This window comes from Clinocottus analis, unplaced genomic scaffold, assembly GCF_023055335.1.
Source record: "Clinocottus analis isolate CAN_PGR_092001 unplaced genomic scaffold, fCliAna1.0.p SCAF_21, whole genome shotgun sequence".
Lineage (NCBI taxonomy): Eukaryota > Metazoa > Chordata > Actinopteri > Perciformes > Cottidae > Clinocottus > Clinocottus analis.
Genome location: NW_027175943.1, coordinates 5,797,881 through 5,822,866, shown reverse-complemented (window position 1 = coordinate 5,822,866; position 24,986 = coordinate 5,797,881). Strand labels below are relative to the sequence as shown.

Here is a 24,986-nt window from a genome sequence, read left to right as displayed (position 1 = left end):
GGGTAGTGACAGTTGAGCAGATAACGCCGGCAGTGGACCCGCAGCCAGTGGGCCATGTGCTGCTCCGGGGAAAGCTGACGGACCGAGAGGGTGAGTACAGTAGCCGCAGCTTTTTAATTCACGTGGGAACCGGTGAACATCACGTGTATATCAACGTCAACGTCACGGGTCATTTCCGGTTGGCGTCTCGAGGTTAACCGTCGTCGTTAACTTCACTCGCACGGTTGAAGCAAAAGATCCCGCTCGCTCGCGACAGTCGAGGAGCAGTTTTAAACCGTCATAATTTACTGTGTAACGTATGTGTGTGTGTCGACCAGTGCGCACGCGCATTTCGTTTTCCTTGAGGTTATGATTGGAGGGGCCGCGTGCACCGTTGCCGGTGCGCGTCCCCGCCGATGTACCTGCTGGTGGGTAATTAAGGCTCAGCGTGAATGGAGCCGACTGTTTACACAAGGCTGCAGCTGTGTGGAGGAAACAGGAAAGTCAGGGCGAGCACGTGCTTTGCTGCTGTGTCCTGTACTAGGTTTAGGGACCTGCAATACGTGTTCGTAACTTTGCTTCATGGCAAACTAATTAATCATTTTAACGTGGATTGGAACTCACCTGGTTGTTTTTTGTTGTGCATGAGGGTGAGTTCAGTCAACAGATGATTAAATGCTGTAAAATGCTCGCAGAAAAGAAAAGCACAGCTGTAGTTGTATACTTTTTTAACCTGATGTTGTAGTTTTGCCTTTTATTTAAATGGAACTAACTCGGATTATTCAATTGTACCACCTTCAACCCAGAGCTGCATCAGTTCAACTAGTTGTTTGACCTTAGAAAATGTATATTTGACTAAATCAAACTTAACTGTCACATGATCCGAGAGTGAAACCTTAATACTGACGTGCAGCTTTTGCTTCACCAGTGTTTGTGAACCTCCTGCATCTGTCCCTCATTTATCTTTCAATACAAACATTGAAAAGTAAACGCATAAATAGAAATACACAATAGAGATACCCAGTCCTCAAACCAAAATGTATCACGTTTTAAGCAATTGTTTGATTCGTACTTCTAGGAAACTCTTTATTAGTGCATGTGTTTGAGAGTGATCGGTGTACATTCCTGTAATTCTAGCAGCGGCTAAGTAAATGGCTTTATGTTCGCAGAGGATCGGATCACTGTGTGTTGCCACTCGGGGCTTTGGCTCAAACAGCACACATTTTTTTTATTTTACATGCAGAAACAAAAAGAGAACAGTTATCGTCATTTTTTGCAGTGCAGTTAACAGAAAGCAGCTGCAGGACCAGCAAAGTATGTGCCTGCTGAGAGCACATGACAGGGTGCATTAGTGAGCTGACCGGCACAGTTTTCTGGAAATAATATCAGATGACCTAAAAAAAAAAAAAGGAAAAAAACTGAACACGGGAAAGATTCCTCTAGATATTCTCGTAAAAGCAGATCACAGAAAGGATCTTCAGCACTGTTGGTTGATCCTCCTGCAGAAGCATTTATTTCCGTCTCTGCCAGTAATGATCTGTTTGATGAGAAGTTACAGTCTGTATCTGTATGAGAATATGTACTCAATTGTATGTTTTTATCATATTAATATAAGTTCCCTTTTGTATCAGGGATAAAACCATAGTTAAAAATAAATTGTTGAGCCAAGCCTAACCAGCTGACTCCCAACCTTTTAATCTGCTGTGTCACCTCTCGACTGCTGTAATAGTGAAAGTTGATTAAGGGCTTTCTCTTTATCACTTTTGAACATGCCACTATTTCTTCAACGCCTATCCACGAGCCCGTCAGCATTCAGCGCTCACCCCTCACCTACATCTGGTTCTTAAACGAAGGCCAACTTGTTAACCAGCCGAGTAATACTTATATGGCACAACCAGGGAATCTATTGGCTCGGGGGAAAGTTAATCATTATAGCTATTGACAACCACAGAGAGATTTAGAGACCTGTAATGCAAAGGTGAAGGCGATGTTATGCATTTTCCCGAGGCTTGTTCACGTTGCTTCCTTTCTCTTCTAATCTGCCGTCCTTACTCTGCTTTGACAGAGACCATCTCTCCAAGACATGACCAACGCAAAGCCCAAAGCAGAGGGACGGCGCGACGACGAGGCCCCGGACGGAGGCTGGGGATGGGTGCTGGTCGGCGCCCTGTTCGTCAGCACGAGCCTCGTGTTCGGCCTGATGCGCAGCTTGGGGGTCTTCTTTGTGGAGTTCGTCCAGTACTTTGAGGAGAGCGCCCAGGCCATCTCCTGGATCTCGTCCACGGGGCTGGCAGCGCAGCAGTTCTTCAGTGAGTGTTCAAGTGTGACTGTGCCGCTTGTAATAAGGGCTCAAACTATGAATTGTGTTCACTATTGACATAAAACTGAGAGCTAACCTTCTCACAGAGGAAGAGGTGGAACGAATGAGATGCAGACTATTTCTGGAAGGATTTTCGATGTGTGAGCCTTTTGCGGAGGCGCCGCAACTGATTAACTCTTCGACAAGCCCCAGTGGCTCGCTCATTACAAATTCATACCACAGTTAAACATTATTCAAACCCACAGAACTTGTATTGGGACCTCAATGATGCCAAATATGTAGGTTTGGGGGAAACGTTTAGCAATGGCACGCAAGTCATCTATAAATATTCATCACAAAACGTCAAAGATCTGAAACAAACTGACGCAGAAGACTAAATAATACTGTGTAGAATAAGATTATTTCAACAACCTGAAAGTACTTGAGAGGAAAATAAAATAAAATAAAGCGTACATTTGTACATTAGCCATTTTTCTTTTGTGAATGTATGCACTTGTATTTGGTAAGTTGTCTGTAGTTTTTTGGCTTTAAGCTAAATTTGTGTGTGTGTGTGTGTGTGTGTGTTTTTTGCAGGTCCGCTTGGCACAGCACTGTGTAATGCATATGACACCCGGGTGGTGGTGATGACGGGGGGCTGTCTTGCTGGACTCGGCTTCATACTCGCCTCGCAGGCCACCAGTCTGGTCCACCTCTACCTCACCATGGGTGTCATTTCCGGTAACGAAGCCTTGCACAAACATTCAAGATAACTGGTTCTTGCATCCTCAGGGACAACTGGTTCCACCCCGTTGCCCTGTTTTTTAAATGCTTTGTAAAACAGGATATATTTGGTTACTTTGTTAACTTTTAACCTAGTGAACAACAGGTGATCAAAGGGACTCCTCCCCTCTCCTCCAGGTTTGGGCTGGGGGCTGGTCTTCACTCCCATGGTGGCTACAGTCATGGCTAACTTCACCCGCCGCCGCAGCCTGGTGTTGGGAGTGGGCTTCTCAAGCATCGGCCTCTCATCCTTCGCTTTCAACCCGCTCTTCCAGCTGCTGGTGGAGACGTACGCCTGGCGAGGGGCCCTCCTCATCCTGGGGGGCCTCAGCCTCAACATCGTGGCCTGCGGGGCTCTCATCCGCCCGCGGCGGCGCTCTAAAGCCCCGGCAAAGGTAGGACTTACTCCAGCTCTCTGTCTTAAGGCTGGCTGAAGCTGTACAAGGGTATTGGATGTCATATGTGAAGTGAAGATGTAGCTCAGCGTTTCCTTCTCTTCCTCCTCCCGCAGGTGGATCCAGAGAGCAGCTTGTCATGCGCTGCAGTGCTGCGGCGAGTCTCCTCCTACCTGGAGCTGTCGCTGCTCGTCGATAGGCCGTACGTCACCTACACGTTGGGCATCACTCTTCTTAACGTCGGCTACTTTGTGCCTTATTTCCACCTGGTGGCCCACAGCCGCCAAGCCGGCTTCTCGGAGTACCAAGCTGCCTTTGTCATGTCAGCTGCCGGCGCTACGGACATTTTGGGCCGCGTGGTGTCAGGCTGGTTCGCGGACCTGGGTCACTTTCGGCTGATTCATCTGCTGACCGTGTCGACGACTCTGGCCGGGCTGTTCATCATGTTGCTGCCCGTGAGCTCCTTGTGCGGTTCCTACGCCGCACTGATGGCGATCAGCCTCCTCTACGGCTTTTGCTCCGGCGCGTTGACCTCTCTGGTCTTCGCGGTGGTGCCGCTGATTGTGGGTGTGGAGCGCATGATGGGGGCCCTCGGGCTGCTGCAGCTCATCGAGAGCAGCGCCGGACTTCTGGGGACCCCGCTGTCAGGTACGCACACGTCCAAGGAGCCCAATGGTTCCCTCAGTAGTGGTTGCACAGTCCATCACTACTGTGCATGTCCCGATGTAGGTCACGGGAGATGCACAGTAGTGTTTATTTCATGTTATTGTAACATGAAACTTAAATCAGTCTATAAATACAAGTTAACACACTAAAGCTAAACATAGTCAATCATTAATTGAATACCTGTAATCAGCCAGTTTTCTCACTCCCTCTTTTCTCTGAAATCCACTCCCAACCTTACAACACACCTACAATGAGAGCCGACCGTGTGAATAAAATGTCTTAAATTGTCACTACACCTAAATATATATGTATTTTTTTAAGCTATTTTCACAGTTAACCTTTTAGTGATATGTAGATATTCAGGCAGATGATTGTATAATAGGTCTGAGACTTGTCTTCATCCAAACACAATGGGGATAGATGGAGTTTAATTTGTGGAGCTTAAAGCGGAAAAAAAGAGGAACCTTTTCTTCAGCCAAAAGTAGTCCCAATAATAATGACTCTGGTTTATCGAGACAAAAAAGTCTTTAACTTGCCCACTCAAGAGTAAAACATTTTCACAACCGACTGATGTATTTGCTTCACGAGCATCAGCGGTTTTCCCTTTTCATTTGACTTGTCTTTGTTTCTGAATATAAATCCTGAATATTATTCTGTTGCTTGAAACCATTGCCAAGGTCAGAGCGCTGTACCAGAGACTTGTGAAGCAGAGCACAGGTGACACCAATAACATTAACGATGTTCCGCTTCAGCAGTAATTAACATCGTTAGTTCCACCTGTGTTTGACGAGAGAAAGTAACGTCGGCTCAGAACTAAGAAACAAATCGCTGTAGTTTAAAAAAAAAACAATTTACTGACCCTTTTTTATAAACTTTCTTAGTGGAACCAAATGATTGTCTCAGTAACACAGAACGAGGTAGTATCACTCTAGAGTAAAGGTTATCGCCGGTTTTATTTACAGCCTTTTTGCACTTTTGATTTTTCACAATCTCCGTTGTGTGATTTCTCATCTTTATGCCCTGATTGTATCTTGTCTCAAGGGTTGCTCAAGGACGTCACGGGCAACTACACGGCTTCCTTCGTGGTCGCGGGCGCTTTCCTCGTTCTCGGTACTTTGACCGTGGCCACACTGCCTCACTACTTCTCCTGCAAAGAGCCGCCGCCTCCTCAGCGACGGTCACTTGATAACAAAGATAAGGGTTTACGTCCCGAGTTGGAGCAGATGCATAGTTCGCCTACTGACATCAGTTGCAGTGGAGTTAATGAAATATCCAGTAAGCCCCAAGAATGTGTGTAAGTTAAGGATTCAACAGCCTTGCTGACAATCTTCCGTCCAGCCGGCGCACGGATGGCGCCGACCTGAAGGCATCATCGGTTAATATGCTGCTCCACATGTTGCTGAATGGCTACGTGTTTGCTATATACCTCAGAGATTCAGACCCAAAGAAGAAAGGGGCTTACTGTAAAAACTCTGACCTTATAAAGGGGTCATTCACCCTGCGCCCCATCCTAACCTCAGTATGTTTAGGACGGCACCGTCTGCCTAAAAGGAACTGCTTTATTTGCAATGTTTGCTTTACATGCCGGGTAGAAAGGCACGCAAGATAGGAAGTACTTTTTTGTTTTTATCATTACACAAGCCATCAAGTTTCTGTCTACTTGACTCGTATATTAAAAAACTAGCCCATCCATGATTGATCTTCACAATCCTCATTAGAACTATATTATTTTAATGAGTATTGGCCTTCTGCCCCGCCTGCTCTTTGTGCATTTGTATGTACATCTCAAAATAGCTAAGAAGATCCTCCACTTCACAATATTTGTAAAAAAATTTAAAAAAAACCCTCAGGTAATGAAGCATGACTTGTTATGAGTACTTTAGCATTCATGCTAATATATTGTGCTCATTGGTGTGTAATCCAAAATGTCTAAATAACAGGATACTGTTGGTCTTTACAGCTCAGTGTAATTTACGCATCTAGCTTTGTAAACGTCTTAACAGCACTCCTCCGTGAAGAAATCAGCAGCTCTAAAAGAGCTACAGAAACCAGCAATGTTTAAAGGAACTCAGGACTTTTGACTTTTCCAATCTGTGTATTATGTTGTATGTTAAGTTGTGTTGCCACAGACGGGAACACAGGACTTCTTACTGAAGTGTATTTTCAGATCACACAATCATTGCCTTGCATAAGGTCTTTTTGGAAACCGTAAACTGTGTTTGTAAGTCAGCTATTTGACTTTGATGCCAGCTTTTGCAGGACTGGGTCACTGTAACCTGCTGGAAAAATGCAAGAGATGTGACTTCTAAGTACATCACCACTTTAACACCCTGGCTGCAACATGATACTGTGAAAAAAATGTGATATTTTGTACTCATTGTTGATTAAAGGGCAATTTATTTTGGTGTAATACGTCGTCATGTTTGTGTCTCTTAAACGTATCAAGCAGGTCATCGGTAGTCATTTTTTTCTTCTATCATGATGGCGCCCTCTGCTGGGGATGTGTACTGAGGACAGCAAACAGACTGCATTATGTTGTGAGCTATTGTTAAAACCAGGAATCTAGACTTAAACATGCTGAAATTGCAGTTTATTTGATCATGATACAAATTTCAAGTACCTCACACAGTTTAACAAAACAGACATTCACACTGGAAACATCCCAAATGTAAAAATCTGTATACATTACAATTTGATGGAGTTCACTTAATCTTTGCAACAATGATGTCCATTTCCAAAAGAAAAACACTGCCCTTTTTTAGTAAAAAAAAAAAAAAAAATCCTCAACAGATTCACCACATTTAATTAAGAAATCTTGGCAAAGGGATGTTACCCTCTGCTACACAGAGACACCTCATGCTGGTCTCATAAAGCTGCTCCAGTGTTCCCACTTGGACACAATTGTTCTGGTCTGACGTGTTCACACAAAGAATTCACTGTCTGGAGCGTTCGTCCCCTCTGAAGTCAACACCAGCTGAGCTATGACCCAACACGTGGCAGGTAGCCAGGGCAAATGTGTGCGCCTGCATGTTGGATACTAGAACGCTTTCTATCTACGCGTTCGAAAGCATGCAAGTGGGGGAAATGTGGCATTATACGGCGGGGCGAGGACGAGCCAACGGCCGATTTAGGTTCTGGGGTCGGCGCTGCGGCGCTTCAGCTTCTCTGGGTTGTTTGAGGCCATGTGTGAAAAGTCTCTGAAGATGTCGTGGTAGGTTTCATCACCTGGAAAAACACCAAAGAAGAAGACAATGAGCCTTAGAGCTTGACATTTTATAGCAGTATTACAAGCCACAAAGTTTAAGAATCCATTCTTAAATTAATGCCATCTCTTCTGACTTTAAATTCTTGGCTCTCTTCTAATGAAGCACAGCTGTGTTGGAGCCACAAACATCTCTCATCTAAAGCTGCATGAAGCGGACACAGTCAGTTGAAATGGCTGTAATTCCACCAACTATTTCCTGAACACATTTAGAGTTGTAGCCCTAGAAGCGAGAGGCATGCAGTTGAACAAATAAACACGTGCACACACACACACACACACACATAGATATCGGTGCATGCACATGCACTTTACCTCTCGGTTTGCAGTAGGTGGCACACTGCACAAGCAGTTGAGAGCAGCTGGACATCTCAGCGGGCAGAAGGCAAAAGGCACATGAGTGCACACAACAAAGACACACGGTGATAAAGCACGTCAAATACTGACCAGCAGTTGATTCAAGCAGACAAAAGCGTCACGGTTCCATTCCTTCACGAGTGAAACCGTGATTGAAAACAGCTTACACAAGAACTTAAAAAAAACAACAACAAGAAAAGCCACTTCAGGACAATCATGAAAGAATGGACGGGGCAGCTTGAGAATGAGCCAAATGACAAAATGCAAACAGAACCCATGGTTAACAAGAGATGCAGCACATAGCTGTTGAGCTTCTGATACATTCAAACACGTAATATATAAACGGAGTTCAAACTATTCACAGAATAGCGTGATAAAATCATCTTTGAGAACTACACCAGACGTTGAATTTAGCTTACATAACTGGGCAGAAAACAACACTGCCAGTACACACACACACACACACACACACACAAAATAAAAACGATCTGAAGCCAGAACGCTGTACATACTACATTTAAAAAAGATCCCAAATATACAATATAAAAAAATAGGCCTGATGCGTGTCTGTTATATACATAAACCTCATTATACAACATTGGGAACGCCCACATGCAGCCCTCTGTATTGACGCGGTTTATTCAGAGATTGTGTGGGTTGTTGTGCAGGATGATGTGCGTTAGTAATTCAAAGTGCAATGTGAACTCTTGTTTCACATGACATGTTCCTGTCTTCACTGAAGTAATCAATCGGTTCTCCCTCGTGACCTCGAGACTCTGCCTTCATCCTGCCGTACCCTGTGTTCTGGCTTTTACTTGCTTCACAGGCATTTCATTTCATGCGTTCTCAATGAAGGCAACTTTTCTTTTTTTTGTGAATGTCCTTGAATGATATGGATGGAAGGCCCACTAATCGTTGTGCCCCCCCAGAGCCCAGCCACTTATGTGGTTCTTGAGAGCCAGGAGGCTCTTCCTGGTGTGGGCCCGCCCTCCTCCTCCTCCTCCTCCTCCTGACCCAACTAATACACTCCCAGACTCTTGCCCCCCCGATTGACCTGATTGGCCAAACGCTCCGTCCATCTCCCTCATCTCCTTGTTCATTTTGGCGATCCGCAGCCTGAAAAAACAAAGAAAGGATCAGTTACAGAAGCCGCTGTTGTGAACCGGTTCACATCGTCACATGTGGTGTTTTTGCCATAAATACTCACAAAGTGACGATGTCGGCGTTGGCGGTGTCCACGGCGATAGTAATGGGGTCCTTCTGGCTCTTGTCTTTGGCGTTGTAGTCAGCTCCTCGCTTCAAGAAGAGACAAACCAGCCTGCGAAGAAGGCAGAGAGAGAGAGCGTGTGAGTGTGTGTGTGCGTTGCATAGGTCTAAGAAACTAAATCTGACCACCTGACAGCCGGGCGACGCCCTGCGTCTCTTTGTCTTTTTTGGACTTTTAATTCACAAAGTCGCACGTCAGACCTGCGCATTTCAGGCAAGACGTCTTTCTACAGTTTGTATTTTTACAAAAAGAATATTTTCAATGAAATATTACTTATAGCCATGCAAATTTTCCAGTTGATTAATGAAATAATGAATATTTGTTTCGTATCACAAATTTTCTGATAGTTCATGTTTAAATATTTATGAATTTTGGAAAAGAAGAGTCTCCGTTCTCTTGTAAATATTTTTCTTTAATGTACTATAAAAATCGAACTTCCTCTCGAATGAAGTGAAATCGTGCTCCAAACCTGTGCTCCATGCAGAAGTGTGTAATCTGTCCTAGATGAGATGAGATTAGATAAACTACAAACAGTGAAATATGATCTCCATGTTTTCTGCATTTTGTTCTTTTCGCTCTAAACAACCTGCTTCATTTGGCAAAGATCACTTGCAACTTTGCGGTGCTTTAAAATCAAACATCTGACATCGATACAAATAAATACTGTCAACCGCAAACATAAAAATCATCCGGCATAAAGCTGTAAAAAGTGAATTTGCGTCAGGAGATCCTTTTATAATTGAATGTATCACTGCCTTGGTGCAGAGATTTTACGCAACACAGGAATGTCATTGGGCCAAATGGAGCGAATCCACTTAGCTCCGTTAATGGTGCCGGGCGCCGTGCCGAAAAGGCTCTGATAGATTTTCTTCCTCTGTGTCATTGTCTGTTTTATTTTATTGTTACTAACTTGCTGGGACATGGGTGTTTGTTTTGTCTTATGGAGAATTTATGTTTGTAAATAATTAGAAGAAACGGTCTGTAAGTTGTACTGATGACTAAAACATCCAATTTTGTCACATTATGTCACTTTTTTTAATTATTTTTTTTACCAATGTGGGGGCACTGAAATCTGTGTGTGTGTGTGTGTGTGTGTGTGTGTGTGTGTGTGTGTCCTACCCGGTGTGACCCAGGATGGTGGCGTGGTGAAGCGGTCCTCTCCCATTGCTGTCTGTCTGGTTGACGTTAGCGCTGTTCTGCAGCAGGAACTCGCAGGCCGCCAGCGCATTCTGAACAGGAAACAGGAAACGCATGAGCCTACACACAACCTACATGATCTGCTCTTCACCTCCCCCGACTATCACCCTGCCCGAACAGGTAAAACACCAAATGCACAAAGCCCCCACGAGTGGGCCCTCGAGGCAGAAAAAGACCCAAAGCAGAGGTCAAGAGGTCAAAATCCTCAAATCAAGTTTAATGCTCTCCTCACCGCTGAGACCGCCTGTATCAGCGGCGTGCTGGACTCCTCGGCCGCGTTGACCCAGTTGACGCTGGCTCCGTGGGCCAAAGCGTCGGCCATGACGGGGAAGTTCTGCAGAGCTGCCGAGCGGTACAGCAACGCCCCGGGGTGAAGTCCGCTCAGATCCTCTTCCTCCGCGTCCACATCTGAGCGAAGCACGGGGGTTAACTTTTCTTTTTGTCAAATGAATACTTTTTTTTTTCCCTCTTATGTAGATGCCCAGTTTTAAAAATGAGCTACTCTGACAGTTCATGTTAAACACATTGCACACCAGAGGCCAGACGTCCGCATCAGCGCGCACCGGGGCAATGTTTAGCTCACCTTTGTGTGTATTGTTCTTTTGTACAAGGTCACTAGGGCTCAGTCCTGAGGAAAGAGAGAGCGAGAGAGAGAGAGAGAGAGAGAGAGCACCACGATTACCGGTTTATCCTGCTGACTGCAACAGCGCACACATAATACAGCTGACTAGGCCCTTAGGATTATCAACTTTTGCTGGATCACCAACTTTGGGGATTGTGTGTTTCTGTTTTGTTAACATCAGCAGAAATATGAAGAGTGATGAACTACGAGACAAGCGAGCAAGCAGCTAGATTATTAGACCGGTCTCGCTGCATCAGTCCTGATTGCGGCCTCTCGGCGTTCACCTGTGACTCGAGGCAGAGTGGCTCGGTTCGGTTTGGGTTTGAGCGGCGGCCGCTGCACGGTCCGGTCCTGCGTGTCGGTTCGGTTCCTCCGGCCGCTGGCTCGCCTCACGAGCGGGTTCCGGCCGGTCTCGGGCAGCTTCTGGATGAACTTCTTTTCAACGTACTTCGATCGGATCCACGACTCCTTGTCTCCTCTGAGGGACAGAAGCGATAGATTAGAGAGGAAGAAGAGAACTCCTATTTCTTCAGCAGTCTCCTCTCGCGCAGTAAAACAAACAAAGCAGACATGCGGGGCCGTATTTGTCAGTATGTTTCTGGTTTTACTTGTTCCCAGTTTGACTCGGCGACTTGCTTGTGCAGCTGTGAGACAAGAACGCTTCACACATGTCCCCGAGGCGCTCGTGTCTTTTAGTTAAGTCATAAATTCTGTTAAAAAAGAGCTCTACTTAGTGCCTCCTTTCTTTACTACTTAATGACAGCACACAATGCAAGATGAATAACACTGAAAAACAATGAAATCCGTGTTCATCAGCTGTGTTATAAGCAATGTGAGTAGTCAATATGTGACAATAAAAAAATAAAAAGCAATATTCCAAAAGGAAATTGAAAACAAAAAATCTAATAACATAAGCTCAAACAGGACAGAAGTGAAAGCTCATGCTGCAGAAAGCACGCGGCCTGACAGCGAGCTTCCGGAGAACACTTTAGTCACGACGTTAATCATGTGCATCGGGTACCTGTGGGACTTCCTGTCTGCTGCGACACAACACAGAGGAGAACAGGAAGTCAAAATATAGGACGAAAGAGAGTTGTGGGCCGCTGATGTATTAATCATTAAACCCTACAAATATCTTTGCAGACGCTACATTTTATAAGTTCAGACCCCGAAAGCACTGATTTTCTCGACACACATACATTTTTCAGACATGTGGAGAGTCGATTCACGGCTAGTTCATCATCCGTGTGCATATAGGCAGAATCAAACCTTTTGTGTAATGACACGAATATGACAGCAGGAGGAGGTGAAGAGTGTTTTCTTTTTTATTTCTGCTGATTTCTGAGTCACACATGAAGAAGTTGCATTTGGCCACCAGAAGTTGCGAGAGATGATGCGATCACCACAAACACAATAAATGTTTGACAGCCATTCAATTAGCATACTGATATCATATCACTATGAGACACTTTGAGACACAACCTCATTTGAGGTTGTTGTTTTTTTTCGGGAAAATCAATCTCAAGGAAAACCAAGTCTCAGCCTGTGGATTGAAAATGTAAAATAAATGCGGAACACTTTGTGATTTTTCTTACATTTTCTGCTCCTTGTTTCATTCCCAGATGAATCGGGTTTGTGTCTTTTAACTAAAAGGGGACTCAAACGATTTATTATTGGACTTCCACAACATTAGGAGACTTGTAAGAGACGCGTTGCAACAAGAATGGATCCTACGATTCCCATATGACATCTTTTTTGGGAGACCCTCTTTTCCTTTTGAATTGCACATCATCATAACTCCATGACCTGATTTATAAAATAAACATACCGCTGTAAATGTGAACCCCAAAGCCAAGATACCCCTGATGACATCACCGGGGTCATTGTCCTCCACAGCCAGATAAGACGTAGTAGCACTATCTATGAAGGGTACACTGTGCGTTGCTGAGTTTGTACCTGGGACTGGAGGGGTGGGGCTTCTTGATGGTGATCTCATCAATCCGGGCCTCGTAGATCCTGTTGATGACTGTGTTTCCTAATTCACACATCAGCTAAAAGGAGGCAAAGAAATACTGGAATGTATCGCGGTGCTGGTTGCTCTATTTGGAGAGCTTAGTGGAAGTGAACTATTACATTATTTATTTCATCATCATCTACCTGAGAAGACATCTTGTTAACACATGAAAATGCAATAAAGACGTTGTGTCGCTGCTGCAGTTAAAATGTTATATTACCTTAACGAGCTCTGGCTCCCAGGAGTCGAGAGTGAGGGAGCGTACTTTGGAAAAATGGACTCCCAGGCTCCTGGTAAGTGGAGGAAACAATTAAAGCTGGGGTTTCAAGCCAAGTGAGCGTGTGTAGGAGTGAGTGTGTACCTGTGTATTCCCGAGCAGACGATACAGAGCGTGATGCCCAGGTTGATGGAGGCCCAATCAGGACCGGGCTCTCCACAGTCGCAGCACTGCTTGTTGCCCGGGATCGCCTGGACCTCCTCCAAGGCCTTGCGGCCCTTGTTATCCTGATCCGCTCCTCCTCCCCCTCCCCCGCCCAAACTGTTCAGAGACACCGAGCTGCAGCGCTGTCTCTGATAAACACACACACACATACAGGAATGAGAAGACGAACAAAGGTACGCCCACTGATGCAAAAATGCAGGTATGTAAGAAGTGTGTGTGTGTGTGTGTCCTCACTGGGCTGTGTGGGTCCTCTCTGTGCTCCTGAAATGCTGAGGCGATGCTGTTTTGGACGGCACTGATCCACGCCTGCTGCTGCCTCTCAGAGTCGGCCTGCAACAAACAGCACCTACACACACGCAAACACACACACACACAGTCTTATCGCCACTTAAATCCACCACCGTCTCTTAAATACACGTACGCTTGAGCGTGCACACACACACACACACGCTCTCCTACGCATGCTCACTTTGACGGGGAAACCACTTCAAAGCAGAATCGTCTCTCGTTTTCGGCGCTGGGCTTCACCGTGCAGAGACGCAGGTCCTCCACCACGGCGGTCGGCTGGTCCTGAGAGACACACGCGTGCACGTCAGGCCACGCATGTTACGTGCACATTTGTGTCCTCTCCAAGGCTATTCAAGTGTTAGTGACATTTATCTCAAATATACCTTGAATTTCTTCTGATACACCAGCTGATTTTTCTGAATGGAAAACCATCGCCTGGGAGGGAGAATACGACACGGTCAAAGTCACAGACATTACTTTCCAACACGGTGGACCTTTTGAAAGAAGCACAAAGACAATGCAGCCATTCTGCGCGAGACATCTTTCTGGGCGATCTGGTACCTGCTCCAGGTCTTGAAGGCGTTGCTGGCTCTCTTGTAGAGGTAACCCTCCATGGCGATCCCGTTCGCTGCGTCAGTGTTGAAATCCATGATCGAGTCATCATAGGACACGTCCTGGAAATATGAAGGAAAAACAAGGAACTCAGTGGAAATTCAAGGAGTGTTAATGGCCTATTACTGTATTTTAAATCGTGCTTCCAGAAAAGTTGTATTTAATCGTACATTTTCATGAATGCGTTACCTTTTTCTTGATTGCAGCGTGTCTTTGCTCCATGTCCCTCTTCTCCCGGGCAGAGTTCAGGACAAACTGAGTGTGCTATTGAGACAGAAATAGACTCGGAGGTCATTCTCCAGACACACGTATTGATTGTCAAACGATGTGCGTTATTCCACTCATAACAGAGCTCTTAAGTGTAATATATAAAACTCTTTAATACATTTATTGATTGGCAGTTTTACTCAGCAAAGTGGGACAGGTTAAGGGATCAATGACACAGCAGCAGGCTGCTTACCAACAATGGCGCTTAAAACCCAGCTCAATATTCACAACACGTTAACCATCCATGAAACATGGAAATCCTAAATGATGAATAGAACATGTGAATTTTAAGACATTGGTGAGGTTAATGTTTTTTAATGTGTTTTAAGTAGAAATGGGTAAAAGAAAATATTATCTTTGATGCTTTTGATGATTTATGTACATGTGTTTCTCTATGTATTTATATTGTTGCATATTATATTTATTGCCTTTTCTGTCTATTCACTGAACTGAAGGACCGCTTTCCCGGTTTTCTTTCCTCTCTAACATAAACAGGAAGTTTAGAGCGGGTTATCACTCTCTTCAGGAAAAAGGAATTAGGAAGTGTTGAACATTTTCCTCAAGAGTCTTTGTTTTTTCTCTTGTGAATCGGTTTGTCCCAATACATCGTACGTCACCTGCATATCCCAAAAAAGTACCAGGATGTTCTACTGCATCCAGGTGCAATGTTACGACAAAGCAATTCAATTGAATGAACTGCACTGCAGAACATACTAAATTTCCTCTTGAAACAGGAAGCAAAGAGCGAGAGTCGGACATTAAACACCGACAAATTTGTTTCCTGTTTTAAATCCTTTTAATTTAGCAAAAACACAATAATCCTGCAGAAGCCCCCCACCCCCTCAAAAGGACAGGAACTGACTGACACACACACACACACAAGAAAGATTTCCTGCTGTTGCTCATTTTTTCCTGTCACGAAAGTGTGATGTCTTCTCGTGACTCCTGCCGCCCTTAGAAAGATGCCAAGAACTCATCTGATGCAAATTACCAAAACTAAGTGTTGGCTCTTATGCTTACATGCTTAACTAAGACATTGTGACATATCCTAGCAGGAAAAGCACGAGTGTAATTAATAACGGTGATGATCGCTGCATTCCATGTCGGGGAGGCCCTGAGTTTGTGCAGGCTGGTTCACTGGGATAGTTTACAGGGACACTTCATCTATGTAATCCATTCCACACATGCCTTCCCTATTATGATAAGGCAAAACATGTCTGCTGGGAAAAAGGTTCATGGAAGCCAGAAGAGGCCAACTATCCAACATGTGTGAATAAAAGGGCATGGAGAAAAGTCACGCACACAAAAGAAGCCACATTGCGTGTTGGTCAATTTTTCTTTTTTTCTTTTTTTCCTTGCAAGCGCAGAAACCTGCGTTACATCACCTCTGCATCCGTGTATGCTGCCGAGCGGATGAAACAAACAAACAACACGGAGACCTGCTTCTTAAAACATTGCTCTCCAGTAGTCGCTGGGCTCAAGGAATATCGTCTAATAAGGTCAAAAGCTCCAGAGCAACTTCTACCGGGACCTCGTGGCGAGGCTGTGCAAAATTTCATCCGCTGATTTATTTTTGGTCTCCTTTTCCCGCTCAGCTGTTTATCATATAGTTAAGATTTGGACAGAGACAAGGTTCTGTCATCAAACAAGATGTGGTCAGCTCACATGATTGCTCCAAGATACGACGGTAGAAAATGATCAGTTAGGCTTTAATGAGCAATTACCTCTTCATTCAACTTCCGTCGATACTCATCCAGTTCTGAGAGAGACTGGTGGCCATGTTTGAAGAGCTGTGCCTGGGCCTCCATCAGCGACAACATCTGACAGGAAGCATGAGAGTGAATTTCAGAAAACACTTGGAAACATACATTTTTTTTTACAAAGGCAACAGCATTTAAAATAGATCAACATGAACTCACTGCCATCAGAATGTCTGTCTTCTTCTTGGCCTCAAAGACGTTAATCTGAAACAAAAAGGAAGCAGTGGTTTGAGACGGCGCTTGTGTTTTCACAACTAAAAACTCATTGGCCAGTGGAGGTTCTGGGAGTCACAGCCACAGGGCTGGAGGAAAGCTCCAAGGCAAACCTGTTATCATCCACAACATAAAAAGCCCAACTATAATTAGACGTGCTGTTGTGTGTCTTGTCCGGACTGTTTTTGGTACCATTGTGCTCCGATTATGTGACTGGTTTTCCCACTTTATCCTTCTTTTGGCAGAGTGGAACATTTGATTTCTAACAGTATTGTAAGCCTGTTTTCATGAAACATACAGGGAAACAAATGCAGTGAATTAATTAATACATAAAATAAAATAGATGTAGGCTACAAATGATGACTGTAAAAGTTGGGCTACAAGCCGCTACTACCGTCGGTGGGTGTCCCCGCTAGCTCCTCGCTGTAGCCAGCTAGCGCTGCTGCTGCTTGCTCTACGCTAGCTCCCCGACAACCACCAAAGGTAGCGGGACCAGCCCCGGCTCGACGGCCGACGCGGGAATGCGGGCAGTAGCAGCAGCAGCAGCGCTAGCTTGCTACAGCGGGGACGCCCACCGACGGTAGGAGCGGCTTTTACGGTACAGCAGTCAATCAAGCCAAAAGAAATTAACACTACTACCATCCTGTCCATAAAAGTTAAGACTAATATCAAGTATTACCGCTAAATAAAATGTAGTTCCTGGTAAGATGAAGTGGAACAGTGAGTCCAAAGTGTCTTAAATCCCAACACAAAGGGAAAAAGGAGGCCGTTTTACTTTGCCAGGCGTTCAGTCTCACCTCCAGGACGTAATCCAGGGCCTCGGACCGAAAGGACCTGCGAGCGTTAAGCAGCGCATTGCTCGCCTCCTCCACTTCGTGCTGCTTCCCCCGCGGGGCCTGAGCGTTCCTCACTAGCGCCCCCTCCAGGCATTCGCTGCCGCGCTCAAACTCCTTGCGCACGTCCTTAAAATGACGCACATCTCTGGGAGACAGGGAGGGAATAAAAAAGAGGAAGATGATGTGAGTATTTCACCTTTATTTGGTGAATACATTCCGAACATTGAAGAAACTACAGAGATGTTGGTTATTATATACCAACACACAATCTAGAGATCTGGAGTTTAATGGAGGGTACTGGACGATGGAAGCTCAGACGGTTAAACCACATTAAAAATGTATCACTGGCTAAAAGTCTAGCTAATTACTATCGTCACATGCTATGAGACATCCTCTCTAATCTAATCCACTGTATCATATTCACTAATAACAGCATACTGCAAGACAAAGTATGAGGGGAAGTCGAACAAAGGGTCATACTCCTTTAATATTATTTATGTGTGCCAACAACGGTTGGCTAACTTGCAGGAGGGGTGACTTAGTCTGAAGGCGGCGACTGTGTGCATCTTAAAGATTAGATGAAAAAGCAGCTCACTGACTCTTTGACAAAGTTCTGCAGCTTCGTCTTGACCGACTTCTGTGTGGTCTCAATCACTTCCTAAAAAGGGAAGAGGAGACAGAGATGCAATCTATCACAATGAGAACAGATCACTGCTAAATGTCAAATGTGGCCAACGACGTGCTGCAGCCTTGTTTCACCACATACTGTTGCTGATAACACAGACAGAAACAGACTGACTCACCCCCTGGGCCTCCAAGATGATAGACAGCTTCTGAGAAAATTTGTCCAAACACTCCTGCAGGACAGACATTTTAGATCAGACTCATCAAATCTTAATAGATTGTGTTTCTTTTCTATAACAATCATCTCTGTTTCATGAAAGTGCAGATTGAAATTCAAAGCTCAGTTCAATGCATTTGTTGTCATTCAAAACCATGTTGTGTGAAAAAGAAAAGGTTATATATCCTGAATTTGCTTGAAGTAGTACCTTCTAAATTAAAACAAAAAAGTACCACTTTCTTTGGATAAATGTGACATAATCTGAGTGCAAAAGAGACTTCTTTCACCTCCATCGTCGTGTCCCCGGAGCAGTGCTGTCCCAGATCCCGGAGGCCATTCACAAAGCTCTTGCTGGTCTGGCAGTAGACTCTGCCGGCCTCCAGCATGGCCTGGCATTGTTTCACAAGCTGGATGACACAAACACGCAACGCCACAGTCAGAGTCATCCTGAATACTTAAACAAGACTTGAGAGGTGACAACAGGCCACACTCAGTGGGAATAATTAAACATAACGAGTTATTCTAGGAGTCCACACATTAAAGCCATGAAACAGTCAGAGTTTGAGGTTTTTCCAGTGGAGCGTAATTACTGCGAATGCTGAATATAACCTCCAGCTTCTGTAGTTCACTAAACTGCATTTGAGACAAATCATGAGTGGATTTACGAGCTGGATTTTTTTTTCCTTTTGAATACTGGGTTTTATATTTGATATAGATCTGCTAACAATACATCACCAATATGTTACCTGACAAAAAGTGGTGAGGCAAGATATTTCACAAATTTTACAGTACAGATATGAAAAGATTACATCAACTGTAATGTGACATACAATATTACAACACTTTCTAAAGAGTAGTACTGTCCATATCTTTCAGGTTTTTGCTAGTTAACATTTGCACATGGAGCAATATGTTGCCCCCCTACATATATAAATACAATGTCCACTCTTCTTTTTGCTCTGTTCTGGTCTTTACTAACATCTCAGGGAAATATCTGCCTCTTTAGCTGCTAAATGCTCCGCTAGTTGTTAGTTTAGCTAGTTGCGAGCAAAGCTAGCTAGCTAGTGGAAGCATAACAGCAGTGACAGTGAAGAGAAGAATCAGAGTGTAACTCAGCAAGCAGTAACACTGTGGACAATAAAGTCAAAAACAAGGACCTGAAATAAGATGTAACAATACAACGACAAAAATGTATTCCACGTGAAGTAAAATGCAGTTTTAATACAGATTGAACTACAGCCTCTGAAATGTTACGCCATGTTTCAACTTAATGTGCCTGATCACAACCGTTCGAGCTCTTCTCGGGACTGTGTGACGTGACGAAGATGACGAAGTACTTTTAAAAGAGGAATAAACTTTACACACAGAGGTTTGACAGCTTCTGCCTCGACTGCTCTGGTGTGACTAGCAGCTCCTGGTGTCTAATGTCAGCAAACGTCAGATAGCTGCACATTTCTGGGTGACGTTGTTGACTTTATGACTCTCTTGTTCTTGTGCTGCTGAAGTTTTAGAAACGTTTGATGGCATTGTTATTCCCAGAACCTTCAACGTACGACAGTTTATTTTAGCTTATCCAACATTTACACTGATAATGATTTATCTTAAAAGCAACTGTGGGCCAACAGTTTTTGTCAAAGCAGGAAGGCAGTTGAGGCACTTGTTCATATTGTATGCTACTTTATAGTTGTACTACTTAAGTTACATATAAAACATATGGTCAACTATATGGTGAGTAATTATAACTTTAAAACGTTCAGACAAAAAGGATATCTTTATTTATCTAAACACACAATGAAAATAAAAATGTCCAACAAAGCAGGGACATTTATCTTTTTTTGTCAGAGGTCAAAGTTCAGCTTAAGAGCAGCCGTTTTGTTTTCTTCTGCTCAAGGACACACAAGGCAAATAAAAGCAGCCTAGGGGGTTTGAACCCAGTCAGGGGTTTTTGTCTAAATCAATGCATCTCCCTGCTGCCACACACATAAATCACTCACGTTTATGATGCCTTGCAGGGAAAGTTAAATGAACCGAGGGCTTTATCTAAACTAGGACTAGTGTATTTACATGTTGTTTTACTCCTTTTTCATATCATAAAAGGAACAGAAACACAGCTTATGAACTCTCTATCAGATGAATACATCTGAAACTGTGTCGTATGCATGCAAGGAAAGTTAAATGAACCGAGGGCTTTATCTAAACTAGGACTAGTGTATTTACATGTCGTTTTACTCATTATTATTATTATAAAAGGAAGAGAAACACAGCTTATGAGCTCTCTATCAGATGTATAGATCTGAAACTGTGTCGTATGCATGCAAACATGGAATGGAGAATATACTTTATTGTATCGAAGCAGAACAAACTGGAGTCCTCATTGTTTTAGGACAATGCGATGGGGAAACAGCACCTGCAGCCACTTCCTGCTTACAGTCAGGTGAAAAATACCTCAGCTAACCACTGCCCACCTCTCACTTCACTGCCTCTTCACATGAGGAGTATGTGTGTAAGGCGACTAAAACCTGTGTGTGTGTGTGTCTGTTTGTGTGCGCGTTGGAGGGAACATTCTTGAAAGTAGAGCATTGACTCACTATGATATCATGGAAGTGTGCGTGGGAGTAGGTGCATGCATCTCACCTTTTCTAGCCGCGTCTCTAGTTCACTCACATCGCTTTGGACCAGTTCGATTTCAGCTCTGAAACAGACGCACAAAGTACACAATGTCACACACAATAGCTTGGGGTCAAAGGTCGCGACATATTTACTCACAGTAACACATGAACCTGTGTGCTAATATGCCCCTCACATGTCATGGTAAATTAAGTGATTAGTTAATTCATTGATTAGTCAATCAACATAATTTAATTGATGTTCACAGGTTTCAAACTTCTCAAATTAAAGCAATTATTTTCACACTCACTTCATTGTAATTATATATATATATATATATATATATATATATATATATATATATATATATATATATATATATATATATATATATATATATATATAATTACAATGAAACCTGAGGTCTTGCTTGAGCAGCATTTTAAAACAACATTCCTGGTTAAAGGTTGCGTATGAGCTTGCAGAATGAGCCTCCAACAAATATTCAGACTCAGTTATGGACTAATATACACATTAAATTGTGTTTTCGAGTACAAGAGCCGGCCTCCCTCGAACATCTCTCATGCACGGAAGCGCCTCGAGACGTCCTGTGCATGATTGACGGCTTTCAACGCAACGGTCGGTATCTCTTTCTGCCTCTCGTCTCATCTCAAACCAACAGCTCAAGCATGTGGTTTCCGCTGCCTTCCACCAACAGTACAGAGAGAGAGAGAGAGAGAGAGAGAGAGAGAGAGAGAGAGAGAGAGAGAGAGAGAGAGAGAGAGAGAGAGAGAAGGAGTGGAGGGGGGCGAGTGGAAAGAGAAGAGGAGGGCCTTGACACACAGGAACTGTTTGTGCTTCTGCTTGTTTGTGCAGGGATGTTTGAATCAAAGTCTGAGGTCAGCTTGAAGAGAGGGAAAGAAAGGAGAAGATGAAGGCAAGATAAACAAGATTCCTCCATTAAAGGGGCCCATCCTATTGCATCAGTGTCACTCAGTCAGTCAGAGAGTAAGAAAGCAAAATGAAGCACAGCTTCCGCTGTCGTTCTCCCCACAGAAAGCACACTTCCTGTCTCCTCTGTTGATCACCTCAGCACATCTCGCCTCACTTCCTGTTGCCCTCCCACCTCACCACTACCTAGCAACAGGAGGCAGCACATTTCAGCGCCTGCCCCGAGCTGTCAGTTACAAGCTTTTTTTTAAAATCTTTTCATCCTCCTCGGTCTGCTTTCGCATTCTCGGCTCATCAGTTTTGATTGACTGTGTTTTTTATGGGAGATAACTTTCCTTCCCCCCCCCCCTCTTGTTCTTTCCCCTGCGCTCACCCTGACATGAAACCTCACCGCTGCAGCTTCCACGACTCAAACTTTCCACCACTGTGTGAAGCCTCAGAAACTCAGTACTGGCTAAGAGAGGCCGAGACTCGTGGTTGAAATATGCCAAATCAGCTGGAAGAGAAGACACCAGCCGCTGTGACTCAGGCGGCATGCCAACAAAAGATCAGGGCACACCCAAGTTCTGCCCAACGCTCTCTTGAGCTGTTTGCAAAACTAATTTAGCAACACTTCCCTTTTGGTTACACCAGATGTTGACTGTGTTGAAAGATAGGAGGCCGTAGTAGAGCTCCACACTGACCGCACAGTCCGGGACGTTAGAGGCTTTTAATGAGGCAAAGTCACTCAAAGAGGGCAGAATTCAGTGAGCAGCAGTAACGCATCTGTCAGTATAACTTGATTGACATGTTTCTAAAAAAAGATGGCGAGTGACAATAGGGCCAATGTCAGCTTCCTGTGTGTCAGTGACCCGGAGCAGCAACTTCTCCCCTCAGAGCGCTTGCTGTGTTCAGCCCTGCATGTAGCCTCGTTCCTCTTATTGACCCCCCCCCCCCCCCACACACACACACACACACACACACACCTTCCACCCCAAACACTTGCAATGACATGCATGGCTCAGACCCAGAGGGACTGCTGATTGTGAGCATCAGCAGTTTAAATTGACTTTAATGCATTTTTGTTTAAAGTCTGAAAGGCCCCTGACATTGGGGCTTTTGCAATACAACCTAACGTAAGGAATATCATTAGAGTAAACATTGCTTTTTCACAACCTATCATGCTTTTCTAGCCCAGTTTTAAAACTCCAACAGGTGAATGGACTCACTTCTGCTGCTGGGACTCAAGAGTTAAGTCCCCCTTTTTGTTTATTCCCTACATCATGACGCAGTAAAGCGCAGGTGAACTTCTCACCTGAAGCGCGGAGAGTCTTTCAAACACTCCTCAAAGTCCAGCTTGACGGTCATCCCTCCCGCGTATTGGGGCGCAGATCACACTAATAACACTTGACTGTACTTCTGGGAAGCTGGAGCGGCTCAGATGACACTAAATCTTCAGGTTTGAGTCTCCGCACCGGGCAGCTTGACTCATTCTTCTGTCACGAGCGTCATTTGTATTCCTCGCGCAGCTTCGCTCCCGTTTCAGACGTTTCTCTCCTGACGGGACACCGCGTGCCTGCTCTCCTCCGAGCCACGAGACGACTTGTCACCACTTATGAATGAACGCAGGGAGATGTCAGCCGCGTTGTTACCATTTTTATCCGGTTCGAAAAAAAATAGAAGAAGAAAGAAAAAAAGTTGAGCGCGTCGTCGGGTCGGATGCTGCGGAAAGTTTCCTCGCGAGAGAAAAAAAAAAAAAAATCCTTCCTGATCGATGAAGATTGATATTCACAAATGATTAAATCAGATGGCAGCCGCTTGATTGGATGTGTTTTCCCAAGAGACTGGAGTCTCTCTCTCTCTCTCTTCTGTCTCTCTCTCTCTCTCCACTCACACACTCACACACACAGGCGGTCCAACCCCCATCTCTCTATTTCCGGGTTTATTACTCATGGCAAATTGTGGTTTTGAATAAGGAAAACGGCTCAAAATTAGAGGTTAGACTTAAATGTCTCTAATATGAATTATAGTCATCTACTTGGTGATTAATATACAAAATATGGAGTTTAATTACATGCAATCACATTGTTGATATCATGCTTTACAGTTGGCCATGTGGATTATTTCTCCCCCTCCTCTCGTTTGGTCTCTGCTGTTTGTGTATTCAACTTTTTTTTTTTTTTTAGTTTCAGTGATTCCCATGAAGAGAGACTGGGTGTGTATTCTTGTCTGGCAACCTTGTTTTTCTTCTTATTTTTTATTGGCTGAGGTGTGAGGAAAGCTGCTGCTGTGGGCCACCCTCTGCGAACGAAGACACTGTGGAAGCTCTCTGCTGCCAAGACAGGGAAGAAAACAGCCCGAAAATAGCTGAAAACATGACGAGAACATTTGTGGTAAATCAAAGATATGAGATGCTAAGTTGATAAATTACAATGTTAAATCACCAATATGAGATTGGGCTTTTGAAATTATATGTAGGCCTATGTAGACGTGTTTTATCTTGTATTTGACATACAATGATTAAATAAAAAGTCAATCAATTAGGATTTACTAGTCAAAATGGGATAATCTAGACCGAGCTCTTGTATGACTTACAAAATCATACAATAAGACACTAAGACAAACACAACTATGTTGGCGCTTTGACTTTGACCAACTCCTGACAAAAAGAGGCTTCCATTATTCTCAGGTCCTAAGAGACAAAACAACCCACTACTACGTGTTGGGCAACATTATGCAATACACACTTTGTCATGGTAAAGTCAGACAACCTAAAGCCTGCGGTTGACTGCTGAGTGAAGTGTAATTACAGTGGCTCAACTGGATTGTCTGCCTTATATATATATATATATATATATATATATATATATATATATATATATATATATATATATATATATATATATATATATAAACAGACAGACAGACATATATCTGTCTGTCTGTCTGTCTGTCTGTCTGTCTGTCTGTCTCAGTATGTGCCCCACCCCCCCTCCTGGTCATTAACAGTCATTGCAGCTCATCTAAAAACAGCCTATAATAGTTTTGTTTCTCCTTCACTTTAGTTCATGTTGCAGATGATCTATTCCACCTGTTAGTCTAATCTCTCAGAGGATAACAGTACCGCGATGCGTTCAGGGACCACCGCCCAGATCGGAGACGTCTCTGCATGTGTGCCACAGTGCCAGTAAGAATAAATCTCAGATATGACATACGTCACGGGAAGGGCGTAGTGAGGTCTGTTTTGTTGCTATGTTGCTTCATCAAAATAAATAGTCCGGGGATATTTTCTGAGGACAAAGAGATTTGCAATACTCTGTATTTAATAGTGTGCCATTCACCAAAGATTCGT

The 24,986-nt window shown here is 44.0% G+C and overlaps 2 protein-coding genes across 6 annotated transcripts; one reads left to right on the top strand and one right to left on the bottom strand.

Moving 5' to 3' along the window:
- Positions 1–23,999, top strand: slc16a13 (solute carrier family 16 member 13). Of its 4 annotated transcripts, none has more exons than XR_011078084.1 (7): positions 1–90; positions 2,045–2,288; positions 2,873–3,016; positions 3,197–3,453; positions 3,570–4,101; positions 10,139–10,322; positions 23,904–23,999. XR_011078084.1 is itself a non-coding variant. In XM_068587660.1 (6 exons), exons 2-6 carry the CDS (start codon positions 2,063–2,065, stop codon positions 10,186–10,188), a joined length of 1,209 nt encoding a protein of 402 aa, XP_068443761.1. In that variant the 5' UTR covers positions 1–90; positions 2,045–2,062; the 3' UTR covers positions 10,189–10,885. The 4 variants fall into 4 exon arrangements, 2 of the variants coding, with proteins under 2 accessions (XP_068443761.1, XP_068443760.1); XR_011078083.1 differs by lacking the exon at positions 23,904–23,999 and adding an exon at positions 10,442–10,884; XM_068587660.1 differs by lacking the exon at positions 23,904–23,999 and having other exon boundaries at positions 10,139–10,885.
- On the bottom strand, positions 6,534–23,511 carry acap1 (ArfGAP with coiled-coil, ankyrin repeat and PH domains 1). 2 transcript variants are annotated; one of them, XR_011078082.1, is made up of 23 exons: positions 22,950–23,511; positions 20,732–20,789; positions 18,385–18,504; positions 18,060–18,113; positions 17,856–17,914; positions 17,218–17,401; positions 16,367–16,411; positions 16,172–16,267; positions 14,370–14,444; positions 14,130–14,242; positions 13,952–14,003; positions 13,750–13,850; positions 13,515–13,626; positions 13,200–13,408; positions 13,059–13,128; positions 12,781–12,875; positions 11,109–11,302; positions 10,786–10,830; positions 10,435–10,610; positions 10,125–10,234; positions 8,946–9,056; positions 7,697–8,854; positions 6,534–7,344 (listed from the first exon to the last, which is right to left on the bottom strand). XR_011078082.1 is itself a non-coding variant. In XM_068587658.1 (23 exons), exons 1-23 carry the CDS (start codon positions 23,000–23,002, stop codon positions 7,247–7,249), a joined length of 2,292 nt encoding a protein of 763 aa, XP_068443759.1. In that variant the 5' UTR covers positions 23,003–23,511; the 3' UTR covers positions 6,534–7,246. The 2 variants fall into 2 exon arrangements, 1 of the variants encoding a protein (XP_068443759.1); XM_068587658.1 differs by having other exon boundaries at positions 8,793–8,854.
- Positions 24,000–24,986: the final 987 nt, after the last annotated feature.